A 20,168-nucleotide genomic window follows, 5' to 3' on the forward strand; every position below is an offset into this window, starting at 1 on the left:
ATTGTTAAAGCGGATTTTATCCTCCTGACGAAAGGAAATACAAAATGCAGGAAAAGCCTTGCATACGTGTGACCCAAAATGTAGAGTAAAATGGCTATTTTTACATCACTGAATGTGTTACTGTGTTATACACACAAACCTTACTCTCCTTTCAGGGCACCCTTTTAAAAATCTGTCCAATCTCCAATGCAACAATATCCAAAAGGGATATGTGAGCCCAAAAGCATCAGCCACATATGCCATTTTAAATGTTCTAGTGGCCAGATTAAAAAGAAACAAGTGAAATTAATTTTAATCATACATGCTATTTATTTCACCCAATATATCCAAAATACTATCCCATCAAAATGCAAACAGAGATAAAAATCATTAGAGACATTTTATATCTTTTTTCATTCTAAGTGTGTGACATTCAGAGTATATTTTATACTTCCAGTAATCTCAGTTCCAGCTGGCACATTTCAAGTGCTCAACAGCCACATGTGGCTTATGGCTACTATACAGGACAGTACTGGTCTAATTAATCCCTTTGGCAAACCAAGAGCAAAACCAATTTTTAGAAATCTGCTCCTCCCACACCAATTGCTCAGAATAGGATTTCCTCCCCAAGTATGTCCAAATGACGAAAACCTTTTTAAAAATCTGCCAGAAGGGAAAGAGGGGGGGGGTGCATTACTTCCCTATAAATTTCTCTTTCAATCTCTCCGAAGAGAAATTAGAGCCAAAGGCCCCATAAATGGAGGGTAGCATTATATTTGTGATACAGTAACTTCTATTAATTTAAAACTGGTATCATGAAAAGGAGGACAATCCTAAAATCTGCATTCATTTGAGAAGTGACTACTATACTTGGAGCCTCCCCACCCTGAGTTCTTCATCTGTATTTGTTAATTTGCTCTGTACGCTCTTCTTGATGGAGGACTGTGTTCTCCATGTGTACATGAAGACTCTGTACAATGCTGGACTATATGCTTCTTAAAAAGGAGCGGTGGATCTATCTTGTTCATGCCTCTTCAGCATTGGGCCATGTCTGGCAACCAGCAGGTAAATTAAGTATTTGTTGAGCGAATGAATGAAATGCAGAAGTTCTCTGTACTGGCTGCTCATGTACAATGGGCTCGACCCAGAACCCAAGGCAGAAATCCCCTCTACAGGGAGGCAAATGGTGGTCACACAACCAGTGTTTAAAATAAAGACTCCAGGGGCACCTGGGTGGCTCAGTGGGTTAAGCATCCGGCTTCGGCTGAGGTCATGATCTCGTGGTTCAAGAGTTTGAGCCCCATGTTGGGCTCTGTGCTGATGGCTCAGAGCCTGGAGTCTGCTTTGGATTCTGTTTCCCTCTCTCTCTGCCCCTCCCCCACCCATGCGTGCTCTCTCTCTCTCAATAATAAATAAACATTAAAAATAAAAAAATAAAAAAGACTCCAAATACTGATGGCCCAAACACTGGATGGGTCCCAGTCAAAGATGTGTTTTGGCTGCCCTATCCTGTTGAGTTGGCGTGGTTTTTAAATGATTTGAATTAACTACCCACATGTAAAAGATCACATGTCAAACCCACCATCAGGCTCTTGTGCGGGGGGAGTGGGAATGTCTGGCACCCCCAAACCCACTAGTGCCAAGTGGCTACTGCCCCATTAGACAAGGCATCCATTCTAGTCTAAGGTCCGGAACCATGCGCCACTGTCTGTAACAGGGGAGGCCTGGAAGACAGCTGGCTGCTGATACCTAGGCTGCTGGTTTTCCTATGGTAGCTGAGTTAACGGGAAAATGAAATCTCGTCTATCTCCATATCAAGTAAGATGAAAGGCGTTCCTGTATTTATTATGCCAGGGGCCTGCCTCGCTAATGTGTTTACTGGGCCCTGCAGCATCTAAATCTGATCTCTTCCAGTGACAGGGATCTGACAATCTCATTTTGGGAAAGCCTGTGGGGTGTATTTTCTTACACACCGAGCTGAAATCTGCATTCCTCTTTCACCATTCACTGATCGGGAACCTCTGTGTGAAGATCCCCAGCTTACTGTTCTCTTCCGCAAGACCACCATCATATCCTGCGCTCTCCCCCTCTCCAAGTTAAATACTCTGACTTCCTGTAATTGCTCCTCCCAGAAGAGTTTTCTCGCTTCCCCCCCTTGGAACATGATCCAAACTGTAAGTTCTTCCTAAAGAGGGAGGAACATGTCACTAAGTCTATTTCTCATCTGGACACCATCAAGTATGATGGAATGGATCTCTTGTTCTGGACAAAAACACCACTATTACAGAATAAAAGCCACTATGGCATGCTTTGTAGAAATCCCACAACATTCAACAACCACTCCACAAGTATTTATTAAACATCCACCAAGTACTGTCAGATGAGCTCTTAAAAACAGCCATATCTCATCTTGCTAGACACATACTTCATCTGTATTTCATTCATTCTCCATATGAATCACATATAAAAACCAACCAAGTACTGAGATTAAAAACCGGCAACAGATACAGGATTTCATAAAAAAGGTACATAAGCCCAATCTAATTACAGAAATATTAGTACGTGACTAAAATTCCTCTGAATGTTAAGTACTAATATTTAATAAATACCTGCTATATATTAATATACAAAAAGTGAATTTCTCTTGGTCAGAAAGGGATCCCTAATTAGCCAGGGAGGATCTACCAACAGAATATCTCCATTTTATCTAGTAGGGGATTTTAAGCTATTGAAATGTCTCTCCTCCCTCCTCCGTGTGACAGCTAGCTCCTAGCAGGGAGGGAAACATACAAGTGATGACTTCACAATAGGCAGGACCCTCTCTGACCTCATACTCCCTACATCCCCACCTACTTCATGCTCCTCTTTTTATATAGCCTTCTAATTTTTTTATGTGTGCAAAATAATCTTCCAAGGAATTCGTGATTACCATTTAAAGTAAAATACATGTTTTTAAAACAGCCTAATACAACTCTTAGAACAAATCCCCTCTTATCCAGTGTCTGATGGAGCACAAGGACACCAACATTGCTCTAAGAGATTCCCCATCACGGTGTGGACCAAAAGGGACAACATTTGCTAAATGCAAGTAAGGAGGAAGAGACTCTCTTCCGATATGTTTTTTTTTAACACATAAGATTAAAAAATTATTCCTACACTGTAAGAGGGAGAAATAAACACAGTGGCCTAAAGGATCAAAACTAAAACCTCGAAGTCCAACAGTCTGGTGCCCAGAGCCACTCAAGGACTCTCCTCCAAACAAAGGGCGAACCTAACGTGACACTGCGGTATTTCTACCCAAAGCTCTGCCTCCCCTTGGTCTTTCCTCACTGCTGATTTTGGCCCTGAAATTCTCAGTGGCCCTGTTCCCAATGATTTCAAATTAGTTTTGATCTACCTTAATCCTGCAATGGATGTCCAGAAGAAAGCAACACCATCGCAAAGGGCAACAATTGACACTCTGGCTGCATAATAAGGGCTCTGGCTGTACAGACAGACGCGCCACACATCTAGATCTACTTCTGTCATTACGACAGAGTTCCGCCACTATTTAGTTGATATTCAAAATTCTTCTTCTAAAACATGGATTAAAAATGGCTGAAGAAAACAGAATCCTCAGATAGAACAAAACGATACCAAATAACGCATCTAAAAAGTCTTGTAGGAGTAGTCACTGTGGAGTCTCATCCTTTAATTGGCATATTTATTTACATATTACCAGAGACAGATGTTTCCCTAGTAAGTACTTCTGTGGTCCGTTACTCCATCCCTCGTATAAAGGACACCACAGGGTCAGAACATCCCCTAAATACAGTTAATGAGGGGTCTAACACAAAGCTGGTGTTCAATCCCCGACTTTTAGTGTGTACCAGGACAGTGAGGAGTTCATTTTGACATTTTCAAAGAGGGAACGGTTCCTTTACAACTAATTTTAATTAATTCACCTGGAAAGATCAACCCTCAAAGCGGCAACAGTAACTTCCCTTCCATAGACACAGCGGAAACTCCCAGACCCCAAGCTTCTGGCACGTACCTGGTCTGCTAATTCTGTCAATTTTGTCCATGCTAGGAGAGGGGAGCCGGAGTCGAGGACTGCTCTGATTGGAATTGTCCGATCCCACATCGTTGAAGGAATCGTCGAGTGTCAGCAAGAGTTCTTTTACACACTTATGACAGATACTGTGTTGACAAGGGAGAATCAACGGATGGGTAAAAAGCTCCTTGCATGCGGGGCAAATGAGCTCTCTTTCGATATTCTTAATGGTAACCTGGAGTTGAGGAAAAGAAATCAGAATCAAAATAAGTGCCTGGACCCCATTAAACATGTGTGTTCACCCTTCCAAAAGAATTAAGAATTCAGGTGTTTAATCTGAAGTCCCTTTTTGGCAACGGAATTCCGTACCATCAACCCTCACCCCCCACCTCCTAGAACAGAAGGGACACTTGACATGGTTAAAACTGAAGTATGAGAAAAATCAGCACAAAATATGAGGGGCCCATAATATTTCATCTGTTATGAAGTTACTCAAATCATCATGAATTCACTGATTTAGGACATCTGAGAAATCCTACAAGTAGATCACTACAGTAAAAGGGAAGAACATGGCATACTGAGAATGAAACCATGTTCCTCCTGGGCACACTAACTCTGTGGCAAATAACAGGAGCCGGCAAAAGGTGGGTTCGCCAGTATGTTCGTGGAAGCTTCCTTGAAATCTATTTACGAGCTGTACCATCAGCAATTTTCTACATTAAATGTGACCAATTTTCATAGGCTGCAACTATAATGTAGCTAAAATGCTTCATCTCCTGGCGTTGGGTATCGAAGTGGTTCTCTTAAAAGCACTTTATGAATATTGAAAGGGTGGGGAGGACTACAAAGCACCATTATTTAAGTGCTCTCCATACTACAGGCGTGCATTATTTTCCACGAGAAACACGGAGTCTCAAAGGTTAGATGACCTCATACCAGTTTTCGCAACCTTTTATATGTAGTTCCTGCGCGCGCGCGCGCGCACACACACACACACACACACACACACACACACACACCCCTCCCAAACTGCAGGTGCTATGAATCTATATTCAGCCTCCCTGCCATTTCACAGTCAAATCTGAAAGTACTCCTAGACCTCGTGCAATCATTTCAACTACTGGAAACACACAGAACGTCAACATCGAGTTAATTCATTTAGTTTAACTAAATAAAAACGCATTCCCCCTAAAGCGACACTGAGTGCTTTAACAGTCCGTGACAACAGCACCACATTGAAATGCCTTTATCACCGTGGATGGGTCTTTGAAGTGTTTCTTGCTGCATCATTCAATAAATATTTAATAAAAGCCCACATCATGTCACGATTTTTTCAAATTTGGAAGACAGCCACACTTCATGGCAAAGAAAATAGAATATTCACGTCCTATGTCATTTCACCAAGAACGTGACACCCAACTGAGCGTCCAAAATAGATTCAAGGGGGATTATTCTGAGTGTCCAAAATAGGCTCTCATTTGATGGGAGGTTTACCTCCCGCTGGAAGATCTAAAATCATTTCCATCTTCCTGGTCCATAAAGCGGCACGTAAGCTTTTTACCCACGACAGATACAAGACAATTCTTATCCAAAAGAAAAAATGAGTTTTCCGTTTACGTCCACCGAGGGAAACACCCTGATTAAGAGAAATGGGATGTGGCGGCTCCCACAATGAAGCTGTCTGAAAATCACTGGGGGGTTCGACCGGAAACTAACAAGTTGGAAAAAACTGCCGATCCGACCCTTTCAGACAAAAACACTTTGCACCCCGACAGCTGCCAGGGCAAGCCCGCCCCCCGCGCGCAAGCTGGCGAAGCCGGGGAGGAGGCTCTCCGCGCGCCGCGACCGTGAGCCGGGTGGGCCGCGCCCGCGGGGGTCCGGGCGCCGGCTCCGCGACGCTCCGGGACAAAGGACGGCCCGACACGGGCGGGGCATGCGCCCCGCGCCGCGACGGGCACCCGACTCCCAGAGGCGAATGAAGTCTACAGCCTGGACCCCATTAAAGAGCCCCTCCCGGATTGCCCGAGGTGCTCAGGTGGGCGATCGCCGCACCCGAGCGGCGCCCCCTCGCGGGCCCAGGAGACCCGGGATCCGACCCTCCGAGGCGTAGAAAGGGGGCGCCCCGGATTGCGGAACCCGGGGCGCGGAAGGCGAAGAGGAAGCGGGGCCACCACACGCCCGCCCTCGCTCCTCGTGAGGCGAGGCTCCCTCTGGCTCAGGGCGGAGGAGAGAGACCCGGGGGTCCCGGCGAGCCGCCAGGGAAGCGTGAGGTGGCGGCCCCTGTCGCCCACTCACCAGCGTTTCGGAACCATCCCCTTCCATAGTAGCCTTCTGCCAGGTGTCATCAACGGCAGGGTCCAAACAGGCAGGCGGCCCCGGCAGGGTCTGGTGGGCGGGTCCCTGCGGCGGCCGGGAAGACTGGGTTCGGAGCCAGAGGGCTAGCTGGTCGGCCGGACCCGGCCAGCGGACCGACGCGGCGAGGAGCGGGGCGGGCGAAAGCACACGCGCGGAGAGCCGAGCTGCGCTCCCTGCGACGGCCCCGGAATCCCGCCCCGCGGCCAGCTGCGGCGGCGGCTCCTGCAGACTGCGGCTGGGCTGGCGGCCGCGCGGAGACCGGGGCGCGGACGCCGCCGAGGGGCGGGACCGGGGCGGGGCGGCGCCGTCGCCCGGGCAACAGCGCCCACCGCACAAAGGGGGCGGGGCCGCGGGCGGCTGCGGGGCGGCAGTGCGGCGCGCGCCGAGGTCCGGGCTCCCTCCGCCGTCGCCACCGCCTGGGCCCCGCCCCCTCGGCCGCTCGCCCCTTCCCGGGCAGCCGCCGCCTACGCGGCCAGACGCTGTAGGAAGCCTCGGAGGGGCGGAAGTGAGGGGGCTAGGGAGGCGGAGGGCGGGGCCGGGGCGGGGCCGGGGTGGAGCGGTCGGCAGAGTATCCGCGGACTGCAGCTCTGGCTGCTGGCTGGGCACCGCCCCTCTGCCCTTCATTTTGCTTTCCCTGCGCTTTGGTGAAGCGCGATGTGAGGCATCACCTACAAGCCCGGTTTCCCGACTCTGGACGGCCGGCGGGGGCGAGGGCGGGTCCGGGCCGCCTTCCCGGTGCCATAGCACCGAGCGCCGCAGAACAGAGCGCCGGGGGAGACGACCGGAGCGAGACCCGCCCGTCCCACCCCTTCCCGGGCCGGGGGTTCCCCTAGCGGGTCCCCGTCCCCGCCCGGCTCTTCCTCCTTCTCTTCCGGCCCAATTCGTCGGGTGAACTTCACATCCCCTAACTGGTCACGAATCACTCATATTCTCCTTCTGCTTTGGCACCCCTGGGCGCGGCGCTGGCACGCACAACACGTTGTCGCCAAGTGGCGCGGGGTAGGGGTCCAGAGCCGGCTACGCGGGAGCGCCCCTCCCCCGCCCCGGCAGCCGCCCTGCGGCTCCCCCTTGGGGACGCGGGGCGCCGCGGGTCCGGGGAGGCTCTGGCACCTGCGCACCCTCGCGGTGCCTCGCCTGCTCAGGGAGCAGCAGCGCGGGTTTCACCTTCCACGGCTCTCCAGCGCGTTTCTTCTGTCTCGTTTCACGGCGAACCGAAAACGGGTTAACCTGGGGTGGTTGGAAGCCGTGTTACTGGATCACGCCACTGCCTTCCCAGCCGGCTATTTCCATCCTTACGTAGAGACAGGGAAAACGGGCGCCCTAAACAGCTGGGTGAAGGGACCTCGGAGCTGCAGCAGAGGAATCCCGTTTAGGTTTTGAAATGCTTCCCACGTATTTTCTATTTGGGAGAAGTCTCTCCGTGTGAAAAGTTCCGCCGTCTTCCCACAGCACGGTCAGCAGTGGTAGCCTCTTCTCCAACCCGGCGATTAAATACTGGGGTGGCAGTGTAGACTTAAGAACAGCAAGGGGCTAGAGCAGTTGTCTTTAGTGGAAAACCCTCAGTTTTCAGATGAGGAGGTGTAGAGAGGATGAACGCCTAGCCAAGCAATGCCTGGACTAGTCTGATCTGGATTAATGCCCTCTCTGTGGCCCCGCGTGCTTGAGTTGAGACTGCTTCGTTCCCCCAGGTTGTGAAGCGTCCTAATCAGGAGGGAAATGAGGAAAATAACAAATACCCGCGTAACTTGGTTACCTACATCATGTACCACACCATGTCCCCATATACTTTTTAAAGACTCAGCCATTAAAAAGCATAAATCAGTGTTTGTTTTTAATACTGTTCTTTGCGTTAAATTATTCTCCTCCGGCTGTAACCTCACATCAGCCCACTTAAATAGCACTTTGGTCCAAAACGAACTAGTTAACTGAGTAAAAGAGATGAGAAGACTTCATTAACATGAGCTAAAGATTAAACTTGTATAGACAATATTTGGCCACAAATAAATTTGAAAGCTCTCCATTATGCAAATCAGACTTCAATGACATAGCATTTTCCACCTGATTCTCAAAGTTCAAATATAATCTTTTAAAAAATTTTTTTAATGTTTATTTTATTTATTTATTTATTTATTTATTTATTTATTTATTTATTGACAGAGAGAGCACGAGCAGGGGAGGGGCAGAGAGAGAGACGGAGACACAGAATCCTAAGCAGACTCCAGGCTCTGAGCTGTCAGCGCAGAGCTGGTCGTGGTGCTTGAACCCAGGGTTGGGAGATCATGACCTGAACTGAAGTTGGGCTTAACCGACTGAGCCAACCAAGGTGCCCCAAAGTTCAAATATAATCTTAATACACTTGGCAAGAATGTGGGGAAGTAGGTACATTCAAGCTTTTTGTGTGTAACGCTGTAGACTGGTACAGCTTATTGGAAGGGAAATTTTGCACATCCTATCAAAAATGTCAAATGCGTATACCTTTGACTAAGCAATTCCACCTTTAAGAATTGTCCTACTGGGGGCTCAGTCGGTTGAGCATCCATCTCTTGGACTCTTGATTTCGGCTCAGGTTATGGTCTCAAGCTTGATGGCATCGAGCCAGAGTCAGATTCTGCTTGGGATTCTCTCCTCTCTTTCTGCCCCTCGCCTGCTTGTGCACGCTATCTCTTTCAAAATAAATAAACTTAAAAAAAAATTCCTACTGAAAGACTTGCATGTGTGCACAAAAACATGTACAAAGTCCTTGTTCGGACCTTATTTAAAGAAATATCTGTATTATCTATCATCCATGATGTACAACCATACCATAGAATACTGCGCAGCAGCTGAAATGAACGTACTGATGAGGAAGGATTTCTAAAAATTGTATTACAAAAGTAAAAAGCAGGGGTGCCTGGGTGCCTCAGTTGCTGGCTCAGTGGAAGTCGTCTGACTTCTGCTCAGATCATGATCTCACAGTTCGTGGGTTCAAATCCAGCTTCAGGCTCTGTGCTGACAGCTCAGAGCCTGGAGCCTGCTTCGGATTCTGTGTTTCCCTCACTCTCTCTGCCCCTCCCTGGCTCATTCTCTCTCCCCCCCACCCCCTCTCTCTCTGAATCCAAAGCAGCCTCCAGGCTCTGAGCTGTCAGTACAGAGCCCGACCTGGGGCTCAAACCCACGAGCTATGAGATCATGACCTGAGCCGAAGTCAGACACCCAACCGACTGAGCCACCCAGGCGCCCCTAATTCTGGAAACTTTTTAATGCAATTTACATAATTAATCCATAGAGGTTTTGATCCATATTCATTTAAACCATTAACCCATAAATTTTGAAAAGCTTAAGGGGGGAGGGGGTGTATTGGTAGGAAGATAGCCAAATATGAAAACCACCATTCTAAACCATTCTACCCACTTTTCTAGTCATTTGTACCCCACCCTACCCACCCCCCCTTGGCCCATACATTCTAGCTTCCCACTTATCGAACATACCAAGATCTCTCCCAGTTCCTCAAGTTAAAATTCTGTGGGTTTGGTTGGTTTTTTGTTGTTGTTGTTGTTGTTGTTGTTGTTGTTGTTGTTTTTTAAAGCCTCCTCTCTCCTTCCCCTCTACCTCTGGTCAGGCTTCAAATCCTCTGGTTTCTTCTCAGATCCCTGTCCTTTCTCATCCTTACAGCCAATTCCCCTGCCCACCCTGAGTCTCTGCTACCGGTGCCTAGATTACAGAAACAGCCTATCAATTAGGTATTTACAGATGACTTTCCATTCAGGTCTCTCTGTCCTTATTGCTCCATTTGCCACAGGGACAGCGTAAAGCTGTGGTCCTAGACCCCGAGAAGCGTAGTGTAGGACCATAACAGGAGGGGTATATGTGCATGCGAGTGGATTTAAATGTTTGTGTGTTGGGGGACAAGGGTTACAGGAGAGGTGATAAACTTGCAATAATACAAAAGGAGTCTAGTATACCTGAATGCCGTGCGTCTTTTCTGCAGACTTTGGGAAGCTTTTGAAAGCTTTTAAGTGGGAAGGACACAAGTGATCTGTATTGTTTTGTTTTTTAAATCATTATTCTCCCGATTTGCATTGCACATACTGTCCTGTGGGGACCTACCCCTTCCTAGTTTGGAGTATCCTAGCACCTCCTTTTCCAATACTTTATCTTTTAAATTAATTAATTTTTGAGAGAGAACACAAGTGGAGGAGAGGCAGAGAGAGAAGGATTGAGATAGAATCCCAAGCAGCTCCACTCAGCACAGAGCCCAATGCGGGGCTTGAACTCTCGAACCCTGACATCATGACCTGAGCCAAAACCAAGAGTCAGGCTCTCAATGACTGAGCCACGCAGGCACCTCTCCAATACTTTCTTTCAAAATATAGGTCAGGGGCGCCTGGTGACTCAGTTGGTTAAGCAACCAACTCTTGGCTTTGGCTCAGGTCGTGATCTCACAGTTGGTGGGACTGAGCCCCACACTGGGCTCTGCACTGACAGTGCAGAGCCTGCTTGCGATTCTCTGTCTCCCTCTCTCTGCCCCTCCTCCCACTCTCTCTCTCAAAATAAATAAACACCAAAAAATTAAAATAAAATACAGGTCAAAGTTCAACACAAGGAAGCCTACGCCATACCTATCACCGCTTCCACCAAGTTCACAGACCTTCAGCACTCTTGCGTACATTATCTCATCCGGTGTTGCTTAATGGCTCTTCTATCACAGAGGCATGAGCTGTCTTGCATCTATATATTTCATCAAGCCCAAAAGGTCAGGGAAGGATGTTGTCAATTTTCCCCTAGTTCAGCTACAAGCAGTTGCCACTCCCCAAACACACACACACACACACACACACACCACCAGCACCACCACCACCACCATTCAGGTTTGGTAAAGGAGAGAGGCTCAGTAAGTGTTCATTACCTGACATTTAAAATGTAAACCTGTTACCTTTTAGGCTATCCACTACACTTGACCTGGTTGGTCTCTTTCCATACCGACTCCTAATACCCAACAGGAGATTAAGTTCCTGGCACAGTCAGGTCCTAATGACCATGGTGCATATTTCAGTCAGTGCCGTGCAACACCACTGGCTCTTAATCTGTTTGGTCTGAGATCAAACAGCCAGGGTGCCATTCCATTAACATGTGCTGAACAAGAAGTCGCAACTAGGCGATACGGCCACCTCCTCCTCCACCTTGCCCTATTGGGGACTCCTAGTCAATGGACAACCTGGGTACAAAATGAAGAGTCCCTAGGAACAAGACAGCAATGACGTAAATCACAGGGCTTCCCAGGAGATTGCCACATGCACTATCTACACCAGTGGGCATCAAGAGGTTACAGGCAAAGGACAATGAATGGCAGTTATCAATCATTGACCCAACCCTGTGACAGGCCAAGCTTACCTGTCAGAAAGTGTTTCTATGGGAACAACCTCAGGGGAGAGGAGCCAGGGAGGCCGGAAGTTCAGATGTCCATTGCCCAGCCGACTCCTCCTCATCTTTCAAGCTGCAGATCTACAGCCTTCTCCCTCCTTGGTCTCGTTTTCACTGATCAGCTCCTGACTCTGAACTCCTTTGGCACTTACAGTCTTTCCGCTCAGTTTAACACGATTACATACTCTCATTTCGTACATGAGTGTTTGATGTCTTGTAAGCCTTATCTTCCCTCCCTTTTAAGCTTTTGTCTGTTTGAGAGAAAATCCAATAGACACTTCCCTACTAAACAGCACCAGCCAGTAATTTGAAATTTGATGAGAAAAACACAGCATCTCTCTGGCAGACATTTTTTCCATTAATGGCAGGAGTGAACTGGCTGGTCCCCCTTGGCCAACTCGAGGTGAACAACAATATTTAGACGTTGTTAGCAGGTCCCCTTGGACTACACGTTATTCCTACACTTGGGGTTGCTAGGTTTAGCAAAAACACAGGGCACCCAGATAAGTTTGAATTTCAGACACATAATTTTTTTTAGTGTAAGTATGCTCCATAAACAGCAAGGGACCTACTTCTATTAAAACAATCATTTGTTGGAGCACCTGGGTGGCTCAGTTGGTTAAGCATCTGACTTTGGCTCAGATCATGATCTCACAGTTTGTGGGTTTGAGCCACATGTCGGGCTCTGTGCTGACAGCTGGGAGCCTGGAGCCTGATTCAGATTCTGTGTCTCCCTCTCTCTCTGGCCCTCCCCCACTTGTGTACTCTATCTCTCAAAAATAAACGTTTAAAAAATTTTTAAAACCAATTATTTGTTGTTTATCGGCAATTCAAATGTGATTCTATATCCTGTATTTTACCTGGCTGGCAACTCCCCATCTCTACTTGTTAGTAATCACAGTTTGGATAAAGGTGTCTCAAAACCAAACTCTGCTGTCATGGCACCTAGAGGTAATAACTTTCACTTAACAGCCTACTGTGTGCCAAGAACAGTATTAGGAACTTTCTGTAAAATACTCATTTAATCCTGGCAATAACACTGTGAATAGGTATGATTCCCTTCAGACAGGACAGGGCTCTCCACCTTCAACCAGAGATTAAGTAATACCCTAGAGGTCACATGACCAGATACCAAAGAACCTTGAGATTCAAATTTGAGTCTCCCTCCAGCATCCCTATTGCACTGCCCACAGATAAATATGCAACATGTAATTCACAGTTGCACAAAAAAATACGATTTAAGCATTATATGACTAAGTAGTTTAAGATCCTTTTTTTTCAAATTATCTATTGAACAAAGTAAAAAAAAGAACAGAGGAAAATTATATTTGTGAAATTGGCTACTTTGCAAATATATTGCTAAAGTCTGAATTTTCTGTTTGCCTTTCCTACCCCCCACAACGCACACATTTCACCCTATCCCAGGATATAAAAAAATATTTTAAAGAATACTTTGCAGTGGACCCAACCTTAGCATTATCACCCAGTTTAGATTTTGGTTGTGTGAGCAAGTACCTATTGAGCCTTCTGAAACAGATCATTTGGTGGTATTTTTGTTTTGGTCCCGGGAGAGGTTTTAAGACTTTCCATTAGTCTAGATTTGAGGATTTTCTAAACCTAATTCTTTCTGAATACAAGTATCTTCTTGTTTCACGGTAAATTTTGTGCTTATGAAAGTTCTTGTAGTTTTTATGCTTCAGAGATGTTCAAAATTAAAAGTAATAATTCACCAGATAATGGAATCATCGCCTGTTTCTCTATCAAAGTTAAATAGTAAGCTTTCCAAAGCCACTTTTATTCTGCTCAAACTATTATACTCCTTGGAGGGGTCTGAACAGGAACTATTGAACTATGGGAAAAACAAGTAGCATTTTCTAGGGGCACCTGGATGGCTCAGTTGGTTAAGCATCCAACTTTGGCTGAGGTCATGATCTCGCGGTTCCTGAGTTCGAACCCCACGCCCACATCGGGCTCTGTGCTGACAGCTCAGAGACTGGAGCCTGCTTCGGATTCTGTTCTCCCTCTCTCTCTCTGCCCCTCCCCTGCTCATGCTCTGCCTCTCTCACATCTCAAAAATGAATAAACTTAAAAAAAACAAAAACCAAATAGTACTTTCTGACTATTTATATGTAAATATAAATGTGTTAAATTGTCTAAATATAAAGAGGTACCCTAAATATAAATTCTTCCATTTGTATGGACAATTCTTCCACTGTCATCAAATCTTCATTATATGGTTCCAGAGTGTGTGATGGTGTGAAGGGAAAAGGTGAATGAGGATGATAAAAAAAATTAATAAGCCAAACCCTTCTAGAGCCCAAAAGTTTTGAAAATACTGCTTTGAGTAATCCTGGACATGGACCACAGATTTGGAAAGGTCTATTTTAGTCCAAAGGGATGAGATACAAAAGAGACAAAAACAAACAAACAAAAGCCCAAAAAGCATCTCCCAGAAGTGGCACAAATGTCTCTGAGAGTGAAATATAAGGCGGTCCATGTACGTTGATTTTTAAGCCTCCTGAGAATTATCACAGGCATCAACTATACTTCCAGGTCATGGTTTGCTGAGCAGAAAGACCACAATGGTAGAGAATCCTGTGTCCATTAAATATTAAAGTCATCATCACAAGAGAGTGAAATAAGCTGATCAAAATAGGTTGATCAAGTTTGTGATGCAGGTTTTAGGTTACCCTCAGATGAATGTGGCCTCACCGCCCACACCCCCCCCCCCCACACACACATTCAGAGAACACACAATAAGCTAATTTAATTGGAAAGAGACACACAAGACGCTGCAGCTCCCATGAGGAGGGGGGCAGGGTTTTGGAGGTGGGAGTGACGTGCCATTTTTTTTACTCTGTAAAACTTTGTGTAAAGTCTGTTACACGCGAACAAGCACGTATTAATGTCGTAAAGCTGTAAAGCCATCAGAGAAAAGCAAAAGCAATTAGGATGACGGTCAAGCTGTTGGTCTCAACTTTGAAGGAAAGGAAGGGAAGGGAAGGGAAGCGTGGTGGGGAGGGCAGTGGAGGAGAGTGATGGGGAGGGGAGGGAAGGGGGCAGGAAGATAATGGGCCTCTGCTCTCCTTTAACTCGGGAGACTTGGTGTCATTAGTGCCATTTCATAGTATCCTTTACACTATAAGTCTGAACTCCAAAGTGGGGTCTAACTTCCCAAAGGAAAAGAAAGCAAGTGAATCTCAATGGTCTGCTATTCATTGGCTCATGCTCGCAGAGGTATTCAGTGTCCCAATCCTGTGTAATCACACACATAAGTGGGGGCGGGAAGTATGAGAAGAGTGGGCAGAGAATAAGCTTGAGGGGAAATGCGTAGGAGGCTACTCCTAATCCCCCACCCCCACCCCATCAAAAAAAAAAAAAAAAAAAAAAAAAGGCCCAGGGCGGAACTGTCCTAAGTTCTTACAGCAAGAGCCTGCTTCCCAACCTCAGAGGTTTTCAGAGAGACACCCACGCCTCTAACCTTGGAAGTCGGTGGAGAACGCTGCTCGTGTGCTTGCTGCAGGTGCTTGGCGGGGAAGCCTGGTGTAGAGGGTCGGCCTAGCGAGCGAGTGAGTGGCTACTGAGCGATGCAGACCCGTGGATGAAGCCAGGTTCTTCTGCTCTCCCCGTTTCATTTCAGAAAGAACAGTGTGAACACGTGGCTCACTCTGTGCGGTTTGGTTTTGGTTTTATTGTAAGTGTTAAGGGTTCACTAATGGTGCTGCCTTAGTTGCCCATTTGGTGTTTATGGGAAGTTCATCCGTCTGCTTCATAATCACCTGGGGTGTCGACACGCAGATCCCTGGGGCCCGCCGCAGAGCTATTCTCTCAGAACTGCAAGTTTGGGCCTGTACTGAAGGAAAGTATTAGCCAATGAATACAATTCTGATTCCCTCTGAAGAACTCACCTCTCAATCACCCCACTCCTCCCCATCAAGAGCGGTCCATTTATTTTGCAATCAGCAAAAGGCATCCTGTTTCCTCCGCACCCCCAGCCCCCAGAGATCATGGGCAGCCTGGATCCTGCGGTGCGCTTAAGAAAGCCGGGTTCTGACCCCCTGGCTGCAAGTCTCCTCCTTCCAAGCGGCGCTTCCTTCTTTCTGGCCCTCTCCTTTCCTCCCAGGGTGGGCCCTCCAAAGGGTGGAGCGGGCTGTGGTACGCATCCTAGGCCCAGCGGGTGGCCAAGGTTGAAGCTTTTTGGGCGACAGAAGCTTGGATGTGGTGGCCCGGGTGTTCCCACGCACGCGCCGGAGGCTCCTTCCAGGTGCAGGCTAGAGCCCAGGGTAGAAAGAAAAGTGGAAAGCGGGTCCTCCACGTGTACTTCTGGGCCCCGGGTGTCAACGGTTGGGGGGCGAGGGGCGGCCCGAAGCACAGCTTCTATCTTGGAGATGTTAACCAGCATTCTATTTCAGATGAGTGTATTCCGTGTTTGCAGAACGGGAGAGAGAATCCCGGGAGGCGCGCGGTTCCCCGGGGACGCTTTCATCTGGGAGTGCTGGGACCCGCGCCGGCGGGGAGCCTTGGGACTGCCTGCCCTGAAAGCTAAAACCTGGCGCAGTTGGGGCTGGTGAGGTGTGAGCCCGAAGTTTCAGATGCTCACAGCAGGGCTGCGGGATCATGCTCCTTTCTGAAGACTGCGCGCAGGAAGTCCTTCTCTCCCTCATGCCAGCACCTATCGAAACTCCAGGTGCAGAGGGCAAAGGCAGGCGCCGTTTCTCGCTCTCTCTCTCTCCTGCTGCGACTCCCGGCTGAGCGCGCCTGGCTCAGCTTTGCATTTCCCGACACCGCCGGCCGACAAAGCTCTCAGGTGCCTCCCTGGGCAGTTTCTCGGCTGCAGCGCGGAGGCCAGCCTGCCGCCAAGCTTTCTGCCTAGGCTCGGCGCCACCGGGGCCGGCCGAGGGCGTGGTCGCGAGGCAACACCGACGGCGCCAGCCCGGGTTTCGAACGGGCTCCCGGACAGGTGCCTGCCTGAAATCCGGCTCCTTGGCATCCCCCTCAGCCTCCCCTGCAAAAGCAGACTGCTTGAAATGTTCTCGGCCTCGGACAGCGGCTACGGACCTGGAAAGAGGGCTGACAACGCCAAGGGTCTGCGAACTGGGGTTCTGCCTTTTACCCGCCTCACGGTCGCACTGCGCGCTGAACCCGATCCCGCCTCCCGACTGTTCACCCGCTGGTCCGACCCTCCGCTCCGCTCCGCGCTGCGCGCCTGGACGCTCGAGGTCACCTACTCGAAGTCACCACGACTGGGCAGTCCTGGGGGCGTCGAGGAGCGCCCCCGAAGGCCAACGCCCCGCCCTCCTTTCCATCTCCCGGAGCTGAGCTCGCGCCCCTCGCCGTCCCAGGAGCCTCCGCCGTCGCCCAGCTGGCCAAGTCCCCTTGGCTCATTTCAGAGATGCGGCGCGATAAAGAAAAGGCGGCTACTTTGCATTCTGCAGCTGCTGGGACGCCCTGGCTGGGAGCGCGGACCCGGGGTTCCGGCCCCCGCCCTCCGCGGGCGCTGGAAGGGACTGGGACGCCCACAGTGACAGGCCAGGTAGTGGCCGGGGTGGGGGCCCAGGCCGCGACACCGCGCGCCCCAGCACTTACCTTGCCTCTGGCTAGCAATTCCATGATGTAGCCAAACTCACTTATCTCCCCCGACTCGGTCATGGTTACGACCCTTCACAAACTCTGGAGGACCCGGACGGGTGCATCGAATTTGTGCTCCCCCCCCCCCCTCTCTTTTTAGTCTGAGTTTTGCCAAGCGCCGCTCCAGGATGCGGTTAACGAGGCAAAGCCAGCAAGCTCGGGGAAAAGCCCAAAGCGGGGCTGGGCGGGCTCGAGGCCCGAGAGGGATCCGGGCGGCCGCGTCCTGGGCTCTGGGTGCAGCGGCAGGGGCAGGGCGGAGTATCTGAACAAACCAGGGCGGCGGCGGCGGCAGTGAAATGCACACCAGGCGGAGCCCCGCGCCGAGGCCCCGCCTCCTCGGGGGTCGCGGCCCGCGCGCCTCCAGCCCGGGGTCGAGCGGCTGCGGAGACAAACAGCGACACAAAAGCGGGTCCGCTCCCGGCGTGGCGCGGTCCCAGCCCAACGACACCCCCCCCTCCGCCCCCGGGATGGTGAGAGCGGTGCCTCCTCGGATGCCGGGGAAGGTGGCCTTCCGGAGCTCCCGGCGCGAGGACTGGGGGGGAAAAAAAAACCCATCACACTGTCTGGAGGTGCGAGGGCAGAGAGGATGAATGCAGAGGAGGCAACAACAAAGGATCAGGCTGCCAGCGCCGGAAAAAAAAAAAAAAAAAATTTAGTGAGAGCCCAGAAAATGGCAACGCCGCATCTCAAGTCAGCCTTCCTGAAACCCAATAGGTAACAAAGACCAAGCCCAGCGCTTCCGAGATGAGAACAAATACAAGGATTGTATTTTAAACACTCTAAGTGTGCAAGGGCGATTGTATCTCTATATCCTCCTGATACTCGACTTTCCCATAAAAAAAAAAAAAGCATCATTTCTGCCAGCACTGCATGAACACCCTTAGTTACGACTCACTCACTTTTCCAACAATTCGTTTCACTACCCGAGTTAAGCATTCAGCGCATGTTTCTCATATTTTATATTTCTTTTTAAAATAGCAGCTCCCCCAGGAAGCGGGGGCTGAAATGGCCTCCCGGTCTCCTCCCTGCTTCATTCATACCTGACAATCTTTGCTTCCCTTGAAAAGAATACTTGGCTTAACAAGTCTGCCCTGGTCTATTACTCCCCTGTGGGCTGTCTCTTATCTTCCTCGGAAAGGAGGAGAGCGATAAGGGCTTGAGTTTTCCCCCAAAAACAAAATCAGCCGGCGATAATTGGATTAGACACAAATACAAGATTTACTACAGGAGTGAAGCCACTTTCCTTAAGCAGGTTGGCATCGTGCTGAGCTTGGGCTCAGCACCAGTGGGCAGGGTGGTGTATGGAAAGGACCCATTTTGCAGGCACAGGGCAGCTTTCGAGGCTCCATAATACACAGGGGGTGTTTCCTCTTGGGTTCTTCTGTTGTTGGTCATGTTCTGACTTCTCTCCTCTGGCCCAGAGACCTCTGTTTCTTCCTCCACCCACCCCCACCCCGGTCCCTACACACCTCTCCTTAAAGCTTCAATAATGTTGCTCCTTAACTGTTCTAATCATAACTTTCCTACTTCTTCAACGTGTCACATTCCTCTATGAGCTGATGCTGATACTTGATTGGAGCAAAGCAGCAAAAGATAAGGCACTAGGTGTTTGGGGCTGAGTAGGAGGTCAGACACAATCATAATACTTCTTGCTTGGAAGCTTCTTGTCCTCAAGTTCTGGAGAACCTCCTGTGTTCTCTTTGCTTCTATAATAAAACTAGCAGGATTCTTTAAAAAAAAATTTTAATGTTTATTTTTATTTTTGAGAAAGAGAGAGAGAGCACAAACGGGGAAGGGCAGAGACAGAGGGAGACACAGGATCCAAAGCAGGCTCCAGGCTCTGAGCTGTCAGCACAGAGCCTAATGCAGGTCTCGAACCCATGAACCGTGAGATCATGACCTGAGCCAAAGTTGGATGCTTAATGGACTGAGCCACCCAGGTGCCCCAAAATACTAGCAGAATTCTAATACATCCATAGCATTTATGAACAGATTCTTCCCTAACAATAGCAATAGCCAACAGATTACCAGAAAGAGGCACTGCTCTAAAAGTGAGTTTTTCATGCCCCAGAATGGAATCTGGCACATAATAAAAACCACAGTGTTAGAACTGAACTAGTCTTCCGTCTGCATGAAAAGCAAGAGGGAGGAAAGTTGAGACAAAGGGGCATACAAGCCAAATGTTTCCTCTTAAAAAGCTTTCCCCCAAACCCCATCCAATGACTTCCACTTACATATCCCTTGTGAGAACTAGGTCATACGTCCACCCCTAGCTTCAAGGAAGGCTGGGAAGGTGATTATTTTACTCTGGGAGCATTGCCACTGTAAACAAAATCAAGGACTTGCTAGTAAGGAAGAAGAAGAAACAGATATTGGATAGGAAATTGTTAGCTTCTGTTATCCCTTGGGTAAGTCCATTCAATTTTCTGAGTTTCAGCTTTCCCGTCTGTAAAACGACCAGTTTGGAACTAAACTGTCTCTAACCCTCCCTGATCTTAACGCTAAGATCTCTGATCTAAGGATCCCTTTGCCATCTGGCAGCACCAGCACTTTTCCCTGAAAAAAAAAAGTTGCTGTTAGCAAAGGTCTGTCCACCTGACCGCAGAAACACCCCAGGCAAAATATCGTTCTCAGTTGCCTGGATTCCTACCCAAGACCAAGACAGTGGTGGAGGCAAGGGTCTTAGAATCAGTTGCTCAGCGACAAGGAGAAGAAGTGCCCGTGAGAGTCCAGATCAGTGTTCAGAAATTACAACCTGGGTTAGATCCTGGAG

At 48.8% G+C, this 20,168-nt stretch overlaps 1 protein-coding gene and 1 pseudogene across 2 annotated transcripts in view; both read right to left on the reverse strand.

The window, feature by feature from the left end:
- Positions 1-6,615, reverse strand: part of TRIM36 (tripartite motif containing 36) — a 33,460-nt gene extending 26,845 nt beyond the window's left edge. Inside the window, exons 1-2 of one of the 2 annotated variants that reach the window (XM_053219832.1) lie at positions 6,308-6,615; positions 4,013-4,247 (exon numbers count right to left, since the gene is read on the reverse strand). In XM_053219832.1, coding sequence (XP_053075807.1) covers positions 4,013-4,247; positions 6,308-6,334 — 262 coding nt within the window. In that variant the 5' untranslated portion in view covers positions 6,335-6,615. The remainder of the gene's footprint in view (positions 1-4,012; positions 4,248-6,307) is intronic. The other variant, XM_027076878.2, reaches the window with a different exon arrangement.
- A 376-nt stretch (positions 6,616-6,991) lies between these two features.
- Positions 6,992-18,803, reverse strand: LOC113604536 (E3 ubiquitin-protein ligase TRIM36-like; annotated as a pseudogene).
- Positions 18,804-20,168: the final 1,365 nt, after the last annotated feature.

This window comes from Acinonyx jubatus, chromosome A1 (genome assembly GCF_027475565.1).
Source record: "Acinonyx jubatus isolate Ajub_Pintada_27869175 chromosome A1, VMU_Ajub_asm_v1.0, whole genome shotgun sequence".
Lineage (NCBI taxonomy): Eukaryota > Metazoa > Chordata > Mammalia > Carnivora > Felidae > Acinonyx > Acinonyx jubatus.